Genomic DNA, 24925 nt, shown 5'->3' with positions numbered 1-24925 from the left:
ACGTGCACGATTATCTACTTTAATGCACGTAGCCTTTAAGTAGTAATAATAGCTTCTAACAATAAGGCAAATTCAAAACAATTTGAGTCGGTTTGTACTTACACCACCTCAAATTTACATTCTAAGAGTTTATATTCAGAGCCAAGCTCTAGGAAGTCATTGTGAAATGGCTGATCATTAATATTCATACTTATTTATCAATGTTTGAAGGAGGCAGAAATATGGGTCCTTCCACTACTATCCTTATATTTTTCTCATCAGAGTAATTAGGCATTAAAAAATACCATAATAAAAGAGTTTTAGGATTATGGCATGAACTCAGATATAGGATTTAACTGGGTATTCTGTTTACTGCTCATGAACTTGGGTTCACCACACAGATGCGGTTACTGAAATGCTACATGCAGAAAGGTCTCTCTTAGTCATTTAATTTAATAGCTGCAGTATCTCAAGACACATTCGGAATTGGAATGAGAGCATAAACAGTCAGAAACACGGTAATGCTAGGAAAAACGACTTATTTTCCAGTGAATTTGATTGCCTTTCAGTGAACACACAGGTGTCTAACTTCACAGATTTTGCTACACAAAATGAAAGATTTTTGCAGGGGGGTATTTAGCCAGGATAAATGGTACAAAAATACCTGGGTCGCATAGATACAGCCACTAATGTGTGCTTGATAACTCTGGTAAATAGCAGAACAGAGCAGAGCCCCCAGTGAGCCGCTTTTTCCATCAAAATGACAGACATCCCAAATTTACTGCTAGGAGGGGAAGGGGGTGGCAGTTAAATGCAGCAAATGAATTAAAACAGAAAACTCAGTAAATAAGTGTGGCAGATTCAAACACTGTACAAATCTGTTTCAGTAGTTAAGAACCAGAACACCACGCTTCCGTGGACTGTCTTCAGCGCGTTCCCACGATGAGAACAAAGTCAGTATTACACTTCACGTAGACTGCAACATCTTTTACTTCAACTTAGCTCACAATTATAAACACTAACAAGCAGAAAACTCAAATTATCTATTATGTTATTATTCTTATTTTTTTTTTTGCGGTACGCGGGCCTCTCACTGTTGTGGCGTGTCCCGTTGCGGAGCACAGGCTCCGGACGTGCAGGCTCAGCGGCCATGGCTCACGGGCCCAGACACTCTGCGGCATGTGGGATCTGCCCGGACCGGGGCACGAACCCGTGTCCCCTGCATCGGCAGGTGGACTCTCAACCACTGCGCCACCAGGGAAGCCCTATTATGTTATTATTATTTTCTCTCTCTTTGTGGGGTAGCATTTGCACAAGAGTGTTAGTGAAATACTGAGATTTTCTTCTCTCAAAGCTTCATTGAAAGGATGTGTCAGGGGAAACAGATCATAGAAATAATGATGTTCAAATGGTACATTGACCAGATATTTGTGTTGGGGTGTTTTGTTTTCCTTCTTCTTTTTTAAATTAACGTATGTTCCACTGAGTTATTATTCGAGCCTGAAACCAATCCAATAAAGAGAAGCCCAAAAAGAATACAATGGGGGCTTCCCTGGTGGCACAGTGGTTGAGAGTCCGCCTGCCGATGCAGGAGACGCGGGTTCGTGCCCCGGTCCAGGAAGATCCCACGTGCCGCGGAGCGGCTGGGCCCGTGAGCCATGGCTGCTGAGCCTGCGTGTCCGGAGCCTGTGCTCCACAACGGGAGAGGCCACAACAGTTGTTGAGAGGCCCGCGTACCGCAAAAGAATTAAAAAGAAATAAATAAAAAGAAATAAAAAGAATACAATGGATCAGAAAATTTCCTTTTTTCAACTGTAATACATTGAAAGTGTGGTCCTATTTTCCTGTAAAATTCCAAAGTGCTCAACTATTTTTCTAAGTGGATCATCTTCAAAATGATGTTTGCTACTCAAATCACTTGATTTTGTTCATGAAAACAAAACAAGACCCCAAGAGGCAACATCCTGGAATTATTGTATACTGAGATTTTGGGGGTAACATGGGACAGATTCTCCCACAATTAACTTTAAATGTGGTGCTTAAATTATTTCACTTATTGAAATTATGTTATATCAAATATGCAGACTAATTGGCTCAAATTGGCACATGGAAATAAATTAACTATATAAAGATTCTAATCACAGTGCTATTCCTTTGATGTAAGTTTTGGCTTTTCACTACTTTACGAAGAATAAATTACTCATATTTCAACTCACACATCCTTATCACAAGTACTGGTTCCTTTCAGGATCATTGTGATATTCGATGCCTGGGTAAAGTTTGCTCCCGTGACGATCACATTACTTTTCCCTAAGGTTGATATTTTCTGTGGCTCAATGGACTTAATGTAGAAGACCTATTGGAAGGAAAAGATTCAAACACAAGATCAAAGCTAAGAAATGGCACTGTTTGAAAAAATCTGTTTATGTGCTGCAGTTCGAAGAAATCACTGGGAAATTACAACATTTTGCATACACAAGCAGACAGTGTTTAATGAAATCAGTGAATTCAAGGGAGAGGGCTGAAGACTCATGTCTCTCAACATGCGACAGCATGAGGTCAAACCAATTAGTCTTTGTCTCACGAGACAGTTGAAAATACAGTTGAAGAGTCTGACATTCTGTCTGAAGAGTGAGCTATCACTAGAGTCTCAAAAATGCTCACTGCCTTCCAGCCTCTGCAGGCTCACCACATAGCAAAATGAAGGAAAAGACGAGCAGTCCACTGACTGTAAGTCAGCACCAGACTCATCACTAAGTTGGAATAAATGTCATTCTGGATAAATTTAATTCCCAAGAAAGCAGTTCCTAGTTTTTGTTTGTTTCAGTAGGCTATTTGAATCAAGGAGTATACTGCAGCGAAAAAAAAAATCTCAAGAAATCAACTAAGTCACCTAATATCAAGTAGTTGCGTGCCTAAACCACTGGGGCCAACCATTTCCATTCTCTGGTTTGCAGATACCATCTTCTCTTTGGTACCCATTACAAGCTTTATCAGGCCTTTCTTTATCAAGAAAGTCTCCCTTGGAATCCCTCGTACCTGGGGCCCCATCTCATGTAGATTTATGCACCTTACTTCTCTATGTGCAACGTTTAATCAAATTCTCCTTTTTAAAAAAGCCCTCTATTTGATGGCAAGAATCATTTTCCCTTTCAAAGACAAAACAATCCTGATTTCTTTCACTTTTCTCTACAGATGCCACTGTCTTTCTGATCATTTAGTAGTTGTTTTGTAGACCATTTCCAGAAAGCCTATGTTCTTCTACAATATGGACCAAACAGGACAAGATTCTAAGATTCTAGCCAATAGAAAGCTCAGCAGATCTTTAGCATGAGTGAATTTTCATGCTCGCACTCTTGATATTTGAAAACGACCCCCAGGTCCAGAGATGCTTAATCATGTGAGATTTGGCTTAAATCATAAACACAGAGTGTATCCACTTAGAGGATAAAGTCTAGGAGGAAGCTACTTAAGGCACTGGGGGAGCCTTAGTCACATCCAGCACCTGCCTACCACCTGCTTCTTCAAGCAGCCCAGGGTCCTTTGCTCCTTTGTATGTATAATGCTCATCACGACGGACTTGCTGCACTGCTGGGGCTGCCCATCCTGCTGAAAGGATGTTTTATCATTCTGTTCCTTGAGAAACCCAGGTGCTAGATGGTAAAGCAGTCACCATCACTCATTATCACGATGGATCGGTTTTGCAGATTGAGGTAAATTCATTGTTTATGTCATCACAGTAATGATGTAATACGACAGAGAATTGATTTCGGTGGCAGAATTTATTTTAATCACTTTAGTAAAGGACTTGAGCCCTGTATTTATAGAATCACGAAGGGCCCGAAAGGGTCACTTTAATTATGCTGTTAGAGTTGACTGCATTTTATGGGGGAAATTATCTGCAAGAGTGGTACTTGGAATGGGGGGGATTAGCGAAGACTTCAAGATAAATCCCTTGCAAATGCCAAGTGTGTGTTGGATAGCAAAAGGCTTACTCTTTGCTCTGACATGATGACAGCTAAGTGAACAGGTATTTGTTAAACACCTACAGGATCCCTAGGACAGCGCTAGGTGTTGTGGAGGACACATAACCTCTGCGTGCACTAGATCAGGGGTGGGCAGACTCCTGGATTTGCCTGGAGCAGATCAAATTCAGTCCGTTGCTCGTTCTTGTACAGCCTATGAAAAAACTGTCAAAAGAAGAATAATATTCCATGACATGTGTAAACACATGAAATTCAAATTTCAGTGTCCATAAATAAAGTTTTTTTGGAACAGAGCCACGCCCGTCATTTATGCACTGTCTGTCACTGCTTTTGTACTACAACGGCAGAGCTGAGTCTCTGCGACAGAGATCATGTGGTTTGCAAAGCCTAAAATATTAACTGTCTGGCTCTTTGAAGAAAAAAATCTTGCCAACCCCTGTACTAGAGGATCCACTGTCTTCTTAGGGAGGCAAGAGGCTTTATGTTAAACCTCAATGCAGACTCACATTTATATCCAAGTCAGCTATGATTCTCAGGTTTCTTTGAAGATAGCCCTTCTCACTTCTTAGACTGTTGATGTCTGCTCACGCAAAATTTCAAACATGCCCAGTAAATGCTACTTCTTCGCTCTCATGAGAGGCTAAAGCGAGCCTTATAACTAACCTAAAACAGATTTTCTAAAGGGGATTATATTTTGCTCCTTAAACGGCTCTACAAATACCATCAGAGGACTCGCCACGTCATCTCATTAACTTTTTAAAAATAAATTTATGTATTTAATTTATTTATTTTTGGCTGTGTTGGGTCTTTGTTGCTGCACGTGGGCTTTCTCTAGTTGCAGCGAGCGGGGGCTACTCTTTGTTGAGGTGCGCGGGCTCCTAACTGCAGTGGCTTCTCGTTGCGGAGCACGGGCTCTAGGCTCATGGGCTTCAGTAGTTGTGGCACGTGGGCTCAGTAGTTGTGGCTCGCAGGCTCTAGAGCGCAGGCTCAGTAGTTGTGGCGCACGGGCTTAGTTGCTCTGCGGCATGTGGGATCTTCCCGGACCAGGGCTCTAACCTGTGTCCCCTGCATTGGCAGGCGGATTCCTAACCACTGCACCACCAGGGAAGCCCCACGCCTCATTAACTTTTTATTTCCTCTTGGGTAGAGACAGCTACTTCAAAAGGATTTGGTTTTAAAACCTTATTGTTTCGAGAAGTTTCCACTGGCTGTCTAGGAAGGGATCCAGCCCTGGCCTATCTCGTGAAAGCAGATGCTTCTTGTCTGCTTGCAAAGAGGGTCAGATTAGTTGTCCTTTGCTTGCTTGGAGAACCCCTTTTCATCTTAATAAGTGCAGTAAAGAGCTACCAAGGGCAACTCATTAAATAAACAGCACAGGTATACAAGAAGAAAAAAAAAAAAACAGGGTTCTTATATGGCTGTACTACCTGGCTACAACAAGTCTTAGAAATAAAACATTTTCTATTTTTACTGATAAATATCCTTTAAAAATCTATTACAGACAAAAGGCCAAGAATGATCTCTCCACACGCTCAACATTTTAGATCTATTTCTGTATTTTAATCAAAAATTAATTCACAACCCGAAATGAAGTAGCAGGTCCCATAAACTGACACAGACAAGGGGTTAATTTAAAAACATAATCCAGCTTGATGCAAAGAGATAATTCCTTACAGCCCTACAGTGAAATTCCTCCCTCATCCTATGTCCAAGGATTTCCATTTATTTATCAAATCAAAATACCATTGGCTGTAACCCTTATCGCCCTGGGTTGCCCAGCAATTAACCTCAGAATAGTCCACTTCCTGTCAGTTACATTTTAAAGACTTAAGAGTTATTTTTAAACGGCTGCACAATTTAAAATTATTTCATAAAATACTATGAGCTCTGGTTGCTCACAAGTTTAAATCACTCCCTGTTTGGTATAAAAAAGCACCTTAGAAACTGGCTAACTAGGTAATTACAGAATAGCCAGTTATTTTTATTTATTTTTAAAAAACAAAGTCATTATAAGACACTGGAAATAGCACAACCACTAAGAACTAGTTATCTTTGGAAAGGTCTAAGAGGATTACTCCTGACAGTAAGAGCACTTTTTGTTAAGTCTGACGTCAACACAATTCAAATTACCATGACATTAATGGAGAAACTACCACGATGATTGAAAAGAATGTCTCTCGGAAAGAGGTACATTAGGAAGGCTCAGTTTATTAAGACCAAACTGTACTCTCTTATTCTGTTTCTTAAAAAAAAAAATCTGAATATAGCAAAGCTCTCTATAGCCCTGGACCTGAATCAACACTCAGTAAAACATCCCTCAGATTTTCACTTGCGAAATTAGTTCAAACGGGGACCGGATAAAAAGTCACATGAATTCAAAACCAGCTGGAAATCTGAAACCAAAGGACATTAGAGAGATGAAAGGTAGCACAACTAATTAAAGGAAAGTGTCCTGTAGGGCCCTACAGGGGTATTCGGTTCAGAATTATTTAACATCTTTATTAATGACCGAAAAGGATGGAAGTAATATATTAATGAAATGTATAAATTGAGAAGAGTGGTAACCAGCAGTGGAGACGGTAAAGCGTAAAAGGAGGTGAGACGTGGAAAGAAAACAGCAAAATACAATCCCGCCGAGGAAAAATGAAAGCGGTAAATAGAACGAAAAGGTTGTGTCCATCCGCGGCTCGGCCCCCAGGTGAATGCCCCTTGGTGGGGGCTCCGGGGACAGGTCCTTGGGAGACGGGAATGTAACTTGGTCCCAGGAATTGTCAAGAGTTAGAATGCCAACTGAGATGGACCTGGAGATAAGAAGGTGACAGACCAAGGCCCTGTGCAGAGAGATTAAGGCTTGCTTCTGTGACCTGGGGGACTTGAAGGCGAGGCTGCCGAGGCCAGTTTATAAAGTAGTTACTCTTCGTCACTGAACTTCCCGAATGGGACTCCTGAGACCCGGACGGGGTGCCCAGGACTCTGTGACCAGGGAGGGTAGCGTCTCCCCTCTAGCAGAGACCCCACCACTCAAACCCCACCCCCTTGCTGAGTTGCAACTTCACCGTGAGACACTTGCCACTCCCCTCTCCTGAAGGCCTCAGTTTCCCATCTGAAGGCTCTTCTGCTCTCCCCGTCTTGGAAAAGATGCCAGCCTTGCCTGGGTCCAACTCCTTCACTCTGACTGTGCCCCAGCCCACCCACCTCGTCCCAAGGGCTTCAATGCTAATGCACCGCCCTGACAGCCTGCCCAGGCCATGGATGGGGCAGGCCGTGCCAGCCTAATGCCAAGAGAAGAAGTCCCTTCCAGACTGACTTCTATCATCAATACTACACCGAGGTCACACAGTATAGAGCAGTGATTAAAGCTGTGGGCCCTGGAGTCAGATGGCCTGGGTTCAAATCGCATGTCTGTCATTTACTACCTACTGACCCTGTGCAAGTCAACACTTGTCTATCAAATGGGGAAAACAGGTCCATTGTGAGGTTCAAATAAAGAGGCACTTTGAGCTCAGGATATAGCACAGGCTGCACAAATACGGGTCACCTACTCAGTTTAGCACATTCTGGCCTTCCTGTGCGTAACTTTTTCCGTTGTGCACACTCAGATGCTTCATGAAAATGAATCTTACTTCCTTTAAAATATTATAAGTTCTACAACGTAAACTCCAAAGGGCACACACTTTGCCTACCCGCCCAGCACACAGTAGGTGTTTAATAAACACTTTTTGAATGAATGAATGAACGAATGGGTGAATAAAGGAGCAATTGGCAGTGAACCCCACGGCACCCAGCACAGTGCTAGGCCCACAGAAGCTACTCAACAAGGTATATAATAAAAGTTGATTTCATTTTCAAGGCAAGGACCCTGAAAGAGGTGATTTGGATTGCCTGTGAGAAGTTAAAATGCAATCAAAAGTGATGGAGGAAGAAGAGAAGAGAAGTCACAAGAAGAGAAAGAATATATATTCTCCGAGAGCAGGAGAACATGATTTTGTATGGTGTATTTCTACCCGGCGGCGATAAGCGTGACAAATATTAGAACAACATCATATCACAGATCTCCACAACCTTTCCTTGACAACAGGAAAGAAGAGCAGCCACCTCTTCTCTCAGCAGGTGGAGGCACCAGATATAAGATTGTTCCGAAAAGGAAGGAAAAGAGGTTAGGGCAGGGCGACAGGGCCAACCGTCTCTGACAGAGACTGGCCCTTACAGCTGAAAATACTTCCCATCCAAAGGACAAATGTAGATTTTTGAGTTATTTTCCCTGTTCTGGTGATGCTTTTCCTAACGCAGCCCCCTGGTACATGACAATATGTGCTTTTAGGTCACGGTCAAGGGATGGGACATAGGGTCATGAAACAGTGTGAGGGCAACAGGGCATAACAGGGGTTGAGCCAGGAACCCTCTCTCATAAATGCCACATCCATGGATGAGCAAATTCATGCATTAAAAAAAAATGTCTTGAAGAGCCCTGTACTTGGTGTAGGCTCCAGGGTCATTTCAATCTTGTTTTTCTTTTTTTTTTTTTTTTTTTTTTTTTGCGGTACGCGGGCCTCTCACTGTTGTGGCCTCTCCCATTGCGAAGCACAGGCTCCGGACGCACAGGCTCAGCGGCCATGGCTCACGGGCCCAGCCACTCCGCTGCATGTGGGATCTTCCTGGACCGGGGCACGAACCCGTGTCCCCTGCATCGGCAGGCGGACTCTCAACCACTGCGCCACCAGGGAAGCCCTCAATCTTGTTTTGTCCCATAATTTCCTGCATCCTTCTGCTCCAGCCAAATCGAATCACTTAGGGTCTCCCGTAATGGGTGCCCTGGAATTTTCTGGTGACCCACTATGCTTCTGCAGTGCTAGCCCCTCTGCTTAGAAGACCCACTCCTCTGTCTCCACGTGTCCCTTCCCTCAACTACTGGCTGAAATGCCATCTTGTGTCAATCCATCCATCCATCCATCAAAGACTTATCCAACCACACTGATTAAGCGCTTGTACCCGCCAGGCACTGGGTTTAAATAATCAGGAATGACTAAGCCAAGGCCCCAGGCACAAGAGAGGTTCTCTGGGTTTGTATACGGCCTGGTACCTTCCCTAGGTTAATATTTTTTTATCTTGTATTCTTATCTATGTGCTCATGTACATATAAGATTCTTGAGACTGAGGACAAGACATGTGCCCCACCCCCCGTGGTATCCACGGAGCTCAGTGTAATGGTATCTACTAGGTGCTTGATAAACAAACCTGCAGAAAGAATCAACCCTAGCTCAGCATCAGGAAGCCCAAGACTATGTCTGTACCATTCACATTTCGCGTCCCCATGCCCGGCACAGAGGAAGCACTCGGTATGTATGTGATGTGGACGATGCACTGAATGAAAGCCCTCGAAGCTTCTCTGCTAGGAATAGAGTGTTCAGTGCTTCATTCAAGGCCAGCATGAGAATCAAACTGGAAACCTGGATTTACACATTCCGCATGACGATGAGAAGACAGCAGTGCCTCACAAAGCATGAGAAATCCCTCCGGAGACAAATACTACTCCACTCCCTATTAACCAAAACTGAGTTTCTCAACTGAGTCACGTATTTAAAGAAAACATTTCAGCATCAACACGATGTCTTTCTCCAATATGATATTGCTTATATGTGGAATCTTAAAAAATGGTACAAATGAACCTATTTCCGAAACAGAAATAGAGTCACGGATGTAGAAAACAAGCCTATGGTTACCAATGGGGAAAGCGGGGGGGGGGGGGGGGGCGTGAATTGGGAGATTGGGATTGACATGTACACACCGCTATACATTGAATTGGCCAAAAAGTTCGTTCAGGTTTTGTTCTCCGTAAGATGTTAAAGAAAAACCCGAACAAACCTTTTGGCCAACCCAATATAAAATAAGGACCTTCTGTACAGCACAGGGAACTCTACTCAATACTCTGTAATGACCTATATGGGAAAAGAATTTTAAAAAGAGTGGATATAAGTATATGTATAACTGATTCATTTGTTGTACAGCAGAAACTAACACATCATTGTAAATCAACTCTACTCCAATGAAAATTAATTAAAAATAAAAGATGTCTTTCTACAAAGGTCATTCACAGAGAAGCACTGAAGACAGGTCTGGGCTTTGTTCATTACCGTCGCCTCCTGCTCCCTTGGTGGCCCCAGTTCTTTTAACCACATAGTGTCAAAAGGTTCCGTAAGACACAATACAGGAAACCAGGATGCTGTGACCTTACTTTTTCCTTTAAAATAAAAATGTAAAAAGTCATTGTCTGAACCACGACTCAGCGATAGAAAGGAAGACACTATTGATGCATAAAAGAACTGGATGGGGCTTCCCTGGTGGCGCAGTGGTTAAGAATCTGCCTGCCAATGCAGGGGACACGGGTTCGAGCCCTGGTCTGGGAAGATCCCACATACCACGGAGCAACTAAGCCCATGTACCACAGCTACTGAGCCTGCGCTCTAGAGCCCACGAGCCATAACTACTGAGCCCGCGAACCACAACTACCGAAGCCTGCGTGCCTAGAGCCCGTGCTCCGCAACAAGAGAAGCCACCGCAATGAGAAGCCGCGCACCGCAACGAAGAGTAGCCCCCGCTCGCCACAACCAGAGAAAGTCCGTGCACAGCAACGAAGACCCAACACAGCCAAAAGTAAAATAAATTTTAAAAATTAAAAAAAAAAAGAACTGGATGAATTTCCAGAGAATTATGTTGAGTTAAAAAGGCCAATCCCCAAAGGGTACCTCTGGGTGATACCATTTGTTTAAAGTCTTTGACATGATAAAATTATAGAAATGGAGAATAGATTAGTGGTAGCCAGGGGTCAGAAATAGAGAGTGGGAGGGAGGAAGTGGGTGTGACTATAGACAGGCAACGTGGGGGAGACTTGAGGTGACAGGGCTGTTCTGGATCTTGACTGTTGTCACTGTCAATATCCTGGTTGTGATACTGTGCTATTGTTTCGCAAGATGTTACTAATGGGGGAAACTGGGTAAAAGATACATGAGATCTCTCTGTATTATTTTCTCACAACTACATGTGAAGCTACAGTTACCTCAAAATAAATTACTTTTCTTCCAAAACAATCATGAAAAAGAAGAACAGAGTTGAAGGACTCACACTTTCTGATTTCAAAACTTATTACAAAACAGTGTCCTATTACAAAATAGAACAGACATACAGACCAACGGAATAGGATATATAGCATAGAAGTAAACTGTTGCATATATAGTCAAATGATTTTTGATAAGGGTGCCAAGAATATTTAATGGGGAAAAGGACAGTTTTTTTCAACAAACAGTCTTGGGAAAACTGGATACCCACACAGACATGAGGTTGGATCTTTACCTTACACCATATATGAAAATTAACTCAGAATGGATCAAAGACCTAAATATAAGGCTTAAAACTATAGAACTCTTAGAATAAGAGCTTTATGACGTCGGATTTGGCAATGATTTCTTGGATATGACACCCAAAGCACAGGCAAGAAAATAAAAAAATAAACTGCACTTCAATAAAATTAAAAACCTCTCTGCATCAAAGGATACAGTCAACAGAGTGAAAAGGCAGCTTATGGAATAAGAGAAAATATTTGCAAATCATATATCTGATATGAGGTTGATATCCAAAATATATAAAGACCTCCTACCATTCAACAGCAACAAAAAAACCTGATTATAAAATGGACAAAACACTTGAATAGACACTTCTCCATAGAAGGCACACAAATGGCCAATAAGCACATGAAAAGAGTCTCAATATCACTAATCAGTAGGGAAATGCAAATCAAAACCACAAGAGAATACCACCTTATACCCACTGAAGACGGATACTATAAAAAAACGAAAACAGCCAAGTGCTGGAAAGAACGTGGAACGCTCATACGCTGTTGGTGGTGGGAATGTAAAACGTCAGAGCGATAAGGAGAACAGAATGGTGTTCCTCAAAAAATTAAAAATAGTATTACCATATGATCCAGCAACTCCACTTCTGGGTACCTACCCAAAAGAACTGAAACAGGGTCTTGAAGAGGTGTTTGTACACACCTGTTTATAGCAGTATGAGTTACAACAGCCAAAAGCTGGATGCGACTCAAGTGTCCATCAATGGATGACTGGATAAACAAATGTAATATATACAAACAATGGAACATTATTCAGCCTTAAAGGACATCCTGACCCATGCTACAATATGGATGAACCTTGAAGACATTATGTTAAGTGAAATAAGCCAGTCACAAAAAAGACAAATCCTGTTTGATTCCACTTAACTGAGGTACCTAGAGCAGTCAAATTCATAGAGGCAGAAAGTAGAATGGTAGCTGCCAGGGCTGGGAGAAGAGAAGATGAGGAGTTATTGTTTAATGGGTACGAGGTTTCAGTTTTGCAAGATGAAACATGTTCTGAAGATGGATGGTGGTGATGGTTGCTCAACAACGTGAATGTACTTAACTCTACTGAACTTGTACACTTAAATATGGTAAATTTTATGTTATGTGTATTTTACCGAAATTTTAAAAAAACAACTGAAACAACAACAAAAGAGAAGTTTAATTTTTTTCTTTTAAAAGCCACTGCCTTTCTGATTCAAACACCTGTCACTATGCCTTAGTTTCATAAACCAATGGGAAGAGAAATGCGGCTCATCACTTAATAAAACCTCAAAGACTTTAATAAAAGTCTGAAGATACTGGCACACCAAGCTTTTCTAATGCCTTTAATTAACTTCATAATCCATTTTGATTCACATTCCCTTTGCTTGTTACTAAATTCACCTAGAGTTACTCTCAACATTTTGGTAGTGATTACAAATGTGCTACTTATTTATATTGGCACCTGACCTTAAGTAGCAGCAAATGGATACATCAAAGCCACAGATTAGCCAAGAAACAGAAAACTGAGCCTTTAAGAACAAAACATGTTACTGTTTTTAATTTGTCTGCTCCCACTAGACCCAAGGTTAATAAGAACAAGAACTTGTCCTTTTTTGTTTTTCACCACATAGTAGATGCTCAATTAACTTCCATCAAATGAATGAAGTCAGCATTTGTGTACTAAATGCATCTACCCAGAAATGTTTACATGGTCATGTTCTCTCTTTTCAAACACGTCTGTCAGTTGAGCTTGGTGATTTACTGTGAAGAAAATAAGAGGAATTTCCAAAGAAATTTCATGGAAAGTATTTTTCCATGAAAAACAGTTTTGAGAAGTGAAGAGAAATGTATATTTATTACATAGACACAACTCTTTGTTTTGACACTATTGACTACTGGTTAGATCATCTCTGCAAAGAAAAATAATCCAAAGAGATTCGTTTATATATTTTGCATAGACACGCCTAGGCCTCACATACCCCGCCCCCCCCAAATGCAATCATAACATGTGGTTAAACATTGAAATCCCCTCAGTGCTGTGTGCTCTATACTTCCTTCTAACTCTCCCTGAGAGCCACGAAGTCAGATTTAAAATTTTACTTTTACCGGGACTTCATTTTTCATAATTACAGATTTTTAATTTATTTTATGCGAGTGTGCAGCTTCTGATGTATTGAGCCAATTAAATGCAACTTGGTTAAAAACCAAAGGTAAAAAAGGGAATTTGGGTAGAAAGTAAAATAGGGAATTTTTAAAAGGAACCCAAAGTAGCAGGAGATGTTATTGCCATTCAAAGGGGGATTTTCCCATTATCGATATGAAAACAGGGTCTGACCTGCAAGCCCTGGGTGGTTCTGTTACTTGTCTTCTCCTTGGATTCTCCTCCTCCTGCTGTCTTGGGTGGGGCCCCTTTCTCAGAAGCCACTGGACAGAGGTCCTGAAATGAAGAATATCCCTTCAACACCCGAACTGGTGGAAATTCGAAGTTTGAAATAAAGGCAAAAGACAGGCTGGGGCTAGGTGGTCACAAGTATTTATTTTTGGTTAAACCCTGTAATAGTGAAAATGTCACCTTACCTGGTTCCTCTTGTAATCAGAAGGGTCGCAAGCTGCGAAGGGATGGATACATTTTCTCTCACTTTGACACCAAGCACAGCCTGTTCCAATACATACTGGGCATCTGGCAACACAGAAAACCAACTTAATTCCCGCATTTTTAGGAAAACGTTCATATCCTAGAATTTCCCTCTGTGATGCTGCATGCGAGCATTTAAAAGAAGAAAAAAAATCCCTGGATAGACTGTGATGCACCCAGGGGAGAGAGGACAGTCCTTTGGGGCTAGGGATATAGTACTGACTTTATGCCCTGCTCTGGGCAGCCCTCGGGGCTGACGGACCATCATTACACTTGCTGGGGGGTTGCCATGGAAACCTGAAGCTGGGGTCACCGGGTATGTCAGTAGATAACAGGAACCCACTGAATCTGTTTCTGAATCCAGTTCTGCTATTTGTCTACCTTCAGGTAAGTTTCCCTCTGGAGACTGATCTCCCCCAGCCCCCCCATAAACCCACCCTTACTCACTGGAGCAGAAACACTGCCAAATGCCTGGAAGACGGGAAACTAAAAGTGCTACCTGGCGAGCAGAGAAAACAGGGTGCCAGTGTTTGCTTTTTAATCAAATTAAGGAAGAACTGTGTCTACTAATCAAACAACCATGCATGGATAACAGCGGAAGACTTGAAAAGCACTTAATAGGATAATCAGTGTTAAAGCAAGAACAATAAAAATGGAAATCGAGGTGGGTTTGGAAAGGTAGCCAAAGGAGGCAAAAGGAAGGCTCAGTCCGGGGACAGTGAGAGGACTAGATCAGGGAGAGGGGACACATGTGCATTTCATGTATTGTTCCAGAAATGCCAAGGCATCCTGAGACTCTGACCTACAGAAATGGCAGTCTCGGTGGGAGAAGAAAGCACAGACTCGCCTAAGGGTTCACCCGCCACCGAAGTGCGCTAGAAGCAGGTTTGTGACGTGCGCTCTTATCGCTACCCCTCAAGTGTGATGACTTTACTAAGTGCTTTTCGAAGGGGAAGTAGGTACCCAAGGAAAGGGTGCTCCCCCTCTGGGGAGCTGTGGGTCTGAGGTCTGGTTCTTAATTACCTAGCTGCGGACCTGGGGCAGGGCGCTTCCTCTCACCAGGCCTTACAGGCGTGGGTGCAGGAGCTGTGTTCTGTTTAAACTCTCCTTGAGCTACACAGATCTATGTAACTCTCCCCCTTTTTCTTTTTTTTCCCCATTTTCATGGACTCTCTGTATCAAGTTTGGTGTTTTTCCTCCCTGAATTCGTTCTGCTTGTTAGAAATCACTGAATTCAATCCCTCTTTCAAAGTGCCGCGGTGGTAAAGGTGAAGTCCAGCGGCTCCTGTTCATATAGCTGTAGGGTGACCTCCCAACTCAGCATCGAGTTCAAATGCCTTTACCCTGAAGAAACAATGGTTCCCAGACCAGACCCAAAGAAACCCACGTTTGGTACTCACACAGTTGGTCAAGCAAACCACTGAAAGAGCTATAGAATCACTAATAATACAGCTTCCCACTGTTTCCATGGGAACATCCATCCCATCTTGCAGCTGGAAAACCAGGAATCTGGGAGACATATTTCCTCTGTCTTCCGTCTGCTTTAGAAGCAAGGAGTGAAGTGTGGTCCTAACTCAGGGGGGTACGTAGCTCAACAGGGCCAAACGCAGTACAAAAACGTGGGTCACAATTAACATGTTCTTTTGATGACAGAGACTTCCTCTTGTGCTTCTCCTTGACCGTGACTTCCCCTTATCTCATGCTCAGACTCTCTTCCTTGACTCAAATTCCCAAAGCCAGTCTGATCAGGTGAGAACCTAGCGGCACCCCTTCGCCTGTTACTTCAAGGCCACCGCTTGGCTGGAGGGATGCATTTCCCTGTGGGTAAAATACACCCAAGCACAGCTGTCGGCCTCTTCTCTGCTCCACCTCGCTTGGCAGGGCTTGAACAAGTCAGCTTATTAGCTCAGGGGCTCTCCTGTCTCCCGTTAGGCCGTGCTCCAAAAGGCACCTTGGAAAGTTCTCCTCCACAAAAGAGGTCTTTAGGAAATCGAAGAGTAAAGCAAATAAATACATTAAAACCAACGAGAGAATATTCACATGTTAAATAAAATCTTACTCTCTTAATGATGAGCAGTTGGTAAAGTTGAATCTTTTTGACACACTCCAGGAGCTGAAGGAGAACGTCACGTTGACAACTAAAACATCTGGAGCAAAGGGGAAAAAGAAGTCATTGACGGTGGAGCCCTGCTATCGTCAAGCAAAGCTGTAAATGCAAAAATTAAATATTTTTTGCCTCCTCCACAAAGAGGGTGGGGTGTGCCAGCTGTTCGCTAACATTTCAATCAGTACGTGGCTCCTTCCCGGGGGCCATTCACGTCAGGCAGCCGAAGTGCACAGCACACGCCTCCAAACAGACCCGGGCCCACCTAGCGTTCCAGGCCTCCCACGGATAATCGCTAAGAAAAAGCCATTTCACAGCCCATTTACAGCTCATACTCTCCCTGGGATCACTATCTCAGCTTGTAATTGGCCACAGCATAAGAATAAAACAAGTCACCGAGCAAGAACTGCCTAGAACATGATAACCGGAATGTTAGAGAAGAAATCCTGCACCTTCAGAAAAATCCATGCTACGGATATTTACCTAACAAACTCCAAAGTGTGGTTCCCATGGGCTGAGAGCCATGATCTTCTTGGAGTCAACCGTTGCCAAATCTATGATGAAGGTTTTCTTATTTGCTTTCGAAAACCTACCCATGGGTTCGAAAACCCCCGAAGAATAAAGTAATAAGATAAAAACTCTGCTAAATCAGCATGAGAGAAATGGCATATTTCCTGTACCTCTTTAACTTACATACTCTACCCCAGGTGATCCCTATATCTGGTTGTGTATCAGAATCACTTGAGAAATTGATGAAAACATAGATTCCAGAGCCACACTCCTAGATATGCTGACTCAGCAGGGCTGGGGGATGTCCGGAATCTGTCTGTAATCTCCCCATGTACTGACTGTGTATAGCCAGGTTTCGGTGTGGCAGCCTGGAGCGGTGCCTTTCAAATCCTATTGTGGCCAGGGACCAGTGCTACTCTGTGATATCTTCATTGTCACCCATTTTGGCATTAATATCGTCTTCCTTTTATGAATTAACGGGGAGAGCAGATGATGCTTTTAAAATGAAAAGTCTTTCCTTGACAAATTAAGAAGTTGGCCTAACTTTGTTGGCACCCCTCATTGTTCAACTGAACTATTATTAGTATATGAGTCCAAAAGTCTGAGAACCCTTACTTTAAGGGGTTCTCTTCAGCAGGAATATTCATTCTGAAAGCCAGGATGCCACACAAAATTCTGCTCACATAAAGTGGGTATATGTGAAATGATAATCCTCTGTTCCAAAGACAAGAAGGTTTGGAGGGCTGGCGTGACCTCTCAGCAAGAGCATTTGAACAGACACTTGATAACTGTTAGTAGCATGAACATATGGACAGTAAGTACTGAGGGCCTCCCAGTGAAAATACATGTCAATGGAATCAACAAGTGTCCAGTGATGGAGACTAGCAAGAGTTGTACTTTCCTGAGTATCAACTGTGCACAAAACACTACTGGGAAATATCACAAGGAAACGAATATATATGCTCTCTGCTCTGGAAGCATTCGCAGTTATTCTAGAAGAGATAAAATAACTTAGGTGAAAAAGCACAGTGACAGTATAGTCAAGGAAACACCCTCTGAGTGGTTCAAGTTCCATGCAGCACCTGGGTACCAAGATTGGGGTGCAGGTGGGGAACCCAGAGGGTACTGGAACGATCGGGATGATTAGAGCAGAATCTGTCAAGCCTATACGGAAGAGGTGACTTTTCAAAGCAGAAGGGAGACAGGATTTGGTGAAAGAGGCAAAGCCACTACAGGCCACAGACAAAGGTTTGGCAATGGCCACTGGCTGGCTGAATGCAAGAGGTGGGAAGTGGTTTTGTTTGCCTGCTCAGAATATGGAAGGCATCCAGAGAAAAGGGCAGACAAAGGGTTGGGTTCAGTTGACGGAGGCTGTAAAAACAATCAACTACACTGTAAATCAACTATATTTCAAGTTTTTTTAAAAAGATTTAAAAAAATTTTAAAAAGCAATCAACTAGCTTTCCAAGGTGATCTCAAATACTTCCGGGGCTTCCCTGGTGGCGCAGTGGTTGAGAGTCCGCCTGCCGATGCAGGGGACGCGAGTTCGTGCCCCGGTCCGGGAAGATCCCACGTGCCGCGGAGCGGCTGGGCCCGTGAGCCATGGCCGCTGAGCCTGCGCGTCCGGAGCCTGCGCTCCGCAACGGCAGAGGCCACAGCAGTGAGAGGCCCGCGTACCGCAAAAAAAAGAAGAAGAAAAAAAATCAAATACTTCCGAAGCTTACGTTACAGGTGAGCAAGACCTGTGAATCGCATATTCATATTCATGAGCCCCAGAGGGACCCATGAATCCTCAGCCTGTCCATTGTATTAACTCCTAACCATCCTTTGAATCCACCCACTTCGCTCCACCCTTACCTGTCTTCAACAGTTTCAGCTCTCAGTCCCATCACCCGGTCACTGCCACAGCTTCCCTTCCCTCCGACCTTTCAGAACTCAGCCCTTCCCTCCTCCTGTCCCATTCTCCACCTGCAGCCATTCATTCAACAGAAATTTATTGATCATCAATGGCTACTTTGTGCCAGACACTTTGTACCTTCTTTGGTATCCATTTTCTATCATTCTGCTTTCTACCTTATTTGCCTTGGCCATATAGAACCTCTTCTGGCTCCTCAGACAAAGCTTCTTCTCTCCTTTTGGCCATCACACTAGTTGTTCTCTGACTGCACTACTCTTCCCCTTCTTCTTTGTCCAGCTCAACCCTATTCATCCTCCAGAAAGTTTTCCTTGCACCCTCACCTGCCCCCCCAAGTCCAGTTAGGTGCCCTTTTCATGTGCTTCCCACGGTGTGCTATGTTCCCTGCATGCTACCCACTGCACTGTAAGGTGCTGTTTACTCATCTCTACCCCAAGAGGCTCTAAATACTGTGAACAAGGACCAGGTGAGTGTTTTTGGTCACTGACTCCCTACCATTTGGCACAGTGTCTGGCACGTAGATGCTCAATAAATACTTCCTGTATGAATGCAATGAACTTAAGATGATAAAATATTGGCCGTTCTGTTTCCTCATCTCATCAAGGGCATTCCCAGATGTTCAGATCTCTGAATTATCTGAACCATCCACGTAAGGTCAGCCCAAAGGTCTCTGGCTTGACTCCACTCACCTAACCAACTTACCATCCTCTGTCATTCTCCAGCCACATGTGACTGTGGGATCCTGCACTCCTGTGATGAGTGGAGCAGAGGTGAGCGGGACTGAGGAGAAAAGTGCGAAGCAAGGGGTAGGGGGAGAGAGAGTCTACAGCGTGGGACTATTCAGATTCTGTCATTTAACTTGTTTCCTGGGCAATCTGGACTCAGAAGTTTCTCCTGCCTGCTTCATTTTCTAACAACAACAACAACAACAAAAAACAGCAAGAGTCCACTTGCCTTTGTAGGTTGCTCTGGTCGGGATGCTGCAGGTGCAGGTCTCATTGGATACACTTTTACCCTTGCAGAGCATCCTGCCGGTGTCCACGTTCTGCACCATGCACTCCGAGTGTCTTGGAGAGAAGCTTCCCACCACAGTCACAGTCGTCTGTGTGGGGAAGAAATTTCAGGAACCAAATTATGGTCTTTTTCCATCATTTCCATCCATCCTAGAGCCTTAAATGAACTCACCTCTGACTTGCCATAGAAGGAGAATTTCTTAGATTGCCAATATAAAGAAAGAGATGTTTTGTTGGCTATTTAATTTGCTCTTTTGTGAATCGCATTTTCATATCCTTGGACCATTTTTTCTGCTTTGTGTGTATTTTTCTTATCAATTTTAAGAGCTCTCTGTATAGTACAGATATTAATCTTTATCTGTCATATTTCTGACATATTTTCTCCTGATCTGTTTGTCTTGCAATTTGTATGTGTGTTATCTTTTACCCTACACAATGTGTTTTTATGTAATCAAATGCAGGGTTTCTTGTCTTGGTTATAAAGTTCTTCCCAAAGTCTTGCTTGTGGACAAATATAATATTGTTCCACCATCTTTGTTGCTTCATTTTTTAAACTATGTCTTTAATCCATCTGGAATTTATTTTTATGTATAGTGTAAGATAAGGGTCGAACTTTATTTTTATCCAGATGGTTAATCAGCTATGTCACAACCATTTACTAAAAAAAAAATTCCTTTTCCCACTGAACTACCCCTTTTGTCATATATTAAATCACCATATACCTGCAAGCTATTTCTGAACTTCGCACTGTTCCAATTATCTATTGATCTAATTCTATTCCAATGCCATCAAATTTTTACTACTGTGGATTTAAATATATTTATGGCAACTCTGTCTTTTTTTTTTTTTTTGCGGTACGTGGGCCTCTCACTGCCGTGGCCTCTTCCACTGTGGAGCACAGGCTCCGGACGCACAGGCTCAGTGGCCATGGCTCACGGGCCCAGCTGCTCCACGGCATGTGGGATCTTCCTGGACCGGGGCACGAACCCGCGTCCCCTGCATCGGCAGGCGGACTCTCAACCACTGCACCACCAGGGAAGCCCAACTCTCTCTATTTTTATTTTCATAATTTTCTTAGCATTTCCTAAACATTATTCTTCCATATGAACTTTAAGATCATTTTAGGCAAATGGGGTGTGGGGACTGTGAGTTTAACTGGAATTGTACTAATATATGCATTCATTTTAGGGGATTTTATATCTTTATGATATTAAGTATTCTCATCCAAATACACAATTTTTTTTCATTTGTTTATGTTTAGGAGGGAGGAGGAGAAGAAGAAAGAAAGAAAGAAAGAAAGAGAGAGAGAAAGGAAGGAGGGAGGGAGGGAGGGAGGGAGGGAGGAAGGAAAGAAGGAAAAAGAAGGAAAAAGAGGAAGAAGAAGAAGAAAAGAAAAGGAAAGTTAAAAATAATACGCCAGTGGGAGACCACTTCTGCATCACGTGCATGCAGGGGATCTGGTGAGGAGGTGGGCTAAATTTTAGGAAGCTGGGACCATAGGAAGTGGTAACCTTATCACCCACGATGGAGAGTGATAGGTGTCCATCTTCTGTTATACTTCAGACCTCTGCCCAGACTCTGCACAGCCAGCTAAGACCACTGTCTCTCATCTTCTGATATGCTTGCTAAATCTCTTCTAGCCCTGGGATCTCACCCCCATCTTTCCATTTTCAAAAAATCCTGTTTCTGAGCCATAGGATCATGCTGGAACGCAAGTTCTTAGAGTCCAACTTCCACTGGACTGAAGTCTAACCCTCTCCAGGGGACCTGAACATATTACTGAACCCCAGACCATCCCCAGCAGCTCATCTTCAACACCTGGCTGAACTCTCACGCATGCTTCACCCCTGCATTCCTCCCTGTACCGCACATCTCAGCGCATGACCGTTATCACCTGTTATCCTGTACACATGTATGTCTTAAATTGAATTCATTGCTCAAACATCATAACAAAAGCACCGGAAGGCTTGTTAAAGTCCTATTTTCACTAGCTGTTTTAAAGTTTCCACATTGCCTTCCGGTTCTCATATACATAGCATTTACATAACTGTAATCATTGCATTAATTTATTCCATAAACATTTATCAAGCTGTTAGGAGGTGCCATGTGCTGCACAAGGCACTGATTACTTCAGTGAAGCAAGCAGCTACCGTCCTTGCCCTCAAGGAGCTTATAGTCTAGCAGAAGTGTGGGAAAGTCTGCTAGATGAAAACCGGAGGGTCACACGGGATGGAGATCATTAAGAGATGCTAGAAGCCTGGGCTAGGATGGTACAGTAGAAATGGAAAGAATTGACAGCTTCAATATACCCATTAGAGGTAGCATGGGGCAGGACTGGAAGTGGGGCATGTGGATGTGGTAAGCAAATGGTTGGACACAGAGGTACTGTATATTGCAGTGGGACACACGAGCAGGAGGCAGACCCTGGGTGGGAAAATCAAGACTTCAATTTTTGGATGTGTGTAGTTCAAGATGCTCGTGTGATAATTAAGAAGATATAATAAGCCTGGAGCCCAGAAGCAATCTGGGTGGCAGCTAAAGGAGACATCGACATATAGATGGTATATCAAGCCATGGGAGTGGATAAGATTGTCTGTGGACAAAGTACAGAGTCAGAAGAGAGGAAGAGCCAAACCTGGGGCTGAAATAACTCCAACATTTAGAGTCAGGGAGAGAAGGAGCCAGCAAAGGAGGTCGAGGCATAGTCAAGAAGGAAGGAAGACAGCATGGAGAAGGTGCGCCATGGAAGGTGATGGAAGACAGAGTTTCAAGAATGCAGCCAAGAGGCCAAGTAAGATGAGGGCTTATAGTGTCTGCTGGAATGGCTCCATGGAGTTCAGTTTCAGGGGAACAATGGGGCAGAAGTTGGCGTTGATCTGAAAATAGGAGACAGTAAGTGTCTTCAAGCTGTGGAAGAAGTTTTCAAGCTGTGGAAGAAGCCAGGGAGTTGAAGGTATTTTTGTGCGACTTTGGCTTCCAGGCAAGCATGGTTAAAAAGCTGATACCTTGGCTTGATGAACCCAGCGTGGGAATCCTTGCCAAGTTAATAACTCTTTCTTGAGTTAAGTTGGATAAAGAGGGAATGAAGACCCAAAGAATCAGATGAGATATGAAGTTTGAGTGTCAATTAGCTAGTAATGTCCATGGGGCCAAAGAACTTCTTGCCGCATAACATTCTATCATTCTATCGACAGACCTTACTTTACGTAAGCTTTCCTCTTATTGCCAGTTTGGTTATTTCCAAGTTTCTAAGTCTATAAATGCCGCTGCAATAACATCTGTAAGCTTATGGGTTTTCTTTCAAATTACTTCTTCAGAAGCCTAAGCCTGGAATTAGTGCTTCAAGCAGAATGAATATATTTATGACTTCTGAAACATATCGCCAAATTGCTTTCCAAAAAGGTTGTGTTAATTGGCATCGCCATCACTAGGTGTCAGCAAACCTTATTTTCACTTTAATTTGTACTTATTTGATAACTGGTGAAGCTGAACATACTTCCATATCTATATCCAACCCTCTAAACCTCCTCTTGTGAGAATATACACTTCTGCCCACTTACTTTTTGGTGTCTCTAGATTTTTCTTTTTACTTTCTCCTAGCTTTCATATCTAGCGATTAATATTTTGCCTGTCATAAATGTTTTTCCCGAAGTATGTGCTTTAGTCATCTCTTATTTTTCCTTGTATAGATTTTTTTAAAAAGTCAAGTATATGAATATTTTTCTCTTGCTATTACAGAATATATTCCTTCAGAGCCAGAAAATTATACTTCCAAATTATCTGATGCTCAGTTACTTTGTTAGGTTTTTAGATGAATTTCTTAATTAGCCTAAAATTTATTTTATATTTAAAGTAAAAAAGGTGAATTAAACTATGTTTCCACATTGTAAGCCAGTTACTTCATCAACTTTCATGAAATAATTCTTCTGTTTCCTCTTACGATAATGCTCTTTAAAATTTTTACATCTTTTCTTTTTTTTTTTTTTTTTTTTTTTTTTTTGCGGTACGCGGGCCTCTCACTGTTGTGGCCTCTCCAATTGCGGAGCACAGGCTCCAGACGCACAGGCTCAGCGGCCATGGCTCACAGGCCCAGCCGCTCCGCGGCATGTGGGATCCTCCCGGACCGGGGCACGAACCCGTGTCCCCTGCATCGGCAGGCGGACTCTCAACCACTGTGCCACCAGGGAAGCCCCAAAATTTTTACATCTATTTCTGCGCTTTCTACTCTATTCCATGGATCTATATTCCTATTTTTAAACCAGAGTCATGGGCCAAATTATTGCCACTATATATGTGTTTACAATCATATGGAAATGGTCTTGCTTAAATAATTTTATTTTTCCAAGATATATCTTGGATATTCTTGACCAGTTCATATTATTATTCCAGATGAACTTTATATTAATTTTAAGACAGTCTATTCAAATTTTCACTGGGATGGCATGAAATCTAGAAAATAGATTGAGGAAGTAGTGACATTTTTATGATCTCTTCCCACCAAGAAACATAGTATATGTCTGGATACATTTAAGATGTTTTTCATATCTTCCAAGAAAATACCTTATGTGTCTTTGTTTTTATATTTGCTTATGCTTTTAATTGATAAGGTTTTCCTATTATGAATTATAAATAGCATCAATAGACCACTGCCTCACTATCTAATTACTATTACTATTGCTTAAGACAAGCTGTCGCATAGCCAAAATCACTATTTTCGTAGCTGGCTTCAACATGTATCTCCTAGTAAAAATTATTTTAAAATACAGGGTATATACCTCATTCTTCAAGTTTGTGCCTGAGCACTTCTGTTGTTTTTAATGAATGGGATCTTTTATTAATGGATGTTAACAGTTTGTCTTACATGTAGTAAGGTTATTGTTACTTGAATGTTTACTGAACAATTAAAGTTTTAAAAGCTAATATATTTAGATTTTACAGATATACAACCACTTAAGATTAGCAAATAATGATATTTTTGTCTATTCCATTCTAATAATTATTTCTATTACTTGTTTCTTGTATTACTACACGGGACACAACTTTAGAAACAATGTTGGTTGCATCAGTGATGGAATTGATGTTTCTGTTCTGATGTGTAAAAGAACATTTCTAGTCTCTCCTTTAGGAACCATGCTGTTTGTGGGAAATACTTTTATTCCTACATTTTTTCTGTTTTTATCAGTATAAGCCATTTTTACTGACTGTTAAAAATCTCTTTATAGGTATACAAACATATAATTTTACATAATGCAAAATGAGATGTCACGCATCCCTTTTTGTGTTTGTCTGTGTGTATGAGGATTTCAGTTGTTTGTGTTTTTGTTTGTTTTTTTTTTACTTGTCTCTGACCTTTCCTCCACCACATGAATCATTCCATCAGGGGAGCCTATGTTTACAACCTAGCACGA

The 24925-nt window shown here is 42.3% G+C and overlaps 1 protein-coding gene across 1 annotated transcript in view; it reads right to left on the bottom strand.

Annotated features, from left to right (window-relative positions):
• The window catches only part of PLXNC1 (plexin C1), a 139695-nt gene that overhangs the window by 57769 nt on the left and 57001 nt on the right, over positions 1-24925 (bottom strand). The window contains exons 6-10 of the mRNA XM_082850161.1: positions 19459-19606; positions 16035-16122; positions 13918-14020; positions 13676-13777; positions 2196-2335 (exon numbers count right to left, since the gene is read on the bottom strand). Coding sequence (XP_082706287.1) covers positions 2196-2335; positions 13676-13777; positions 13918-14020; positions 16035-16122; positions 19459-19606 — 581 coding nt within the window. The remainder of the gene's footprint in view (positions 1-2195; positions 2336-13675; positions 13778-13917; positions 14021-16034; positions 16123-19458; positions 19607-24925) is intronic.

This window comes from Leucopleurus acutus (genome assembly GCF_964270905.1).
Source record: "Leucopleurus acutus genome assembly, chromosome: 11".
Taxonomy (NCBI): domain Eukaryota; kingdom Metazoa; phylum Chordata; class Mammalia; order Artiodactyla; family Delphinidae; genus Leucopleurus; species Leucopleurus acutus.
The sequence above is the reverse complement of the archived record's forward strand: the minus strand, read 5'-3'. Positions and strand labels throughout refer to the sequence as shown.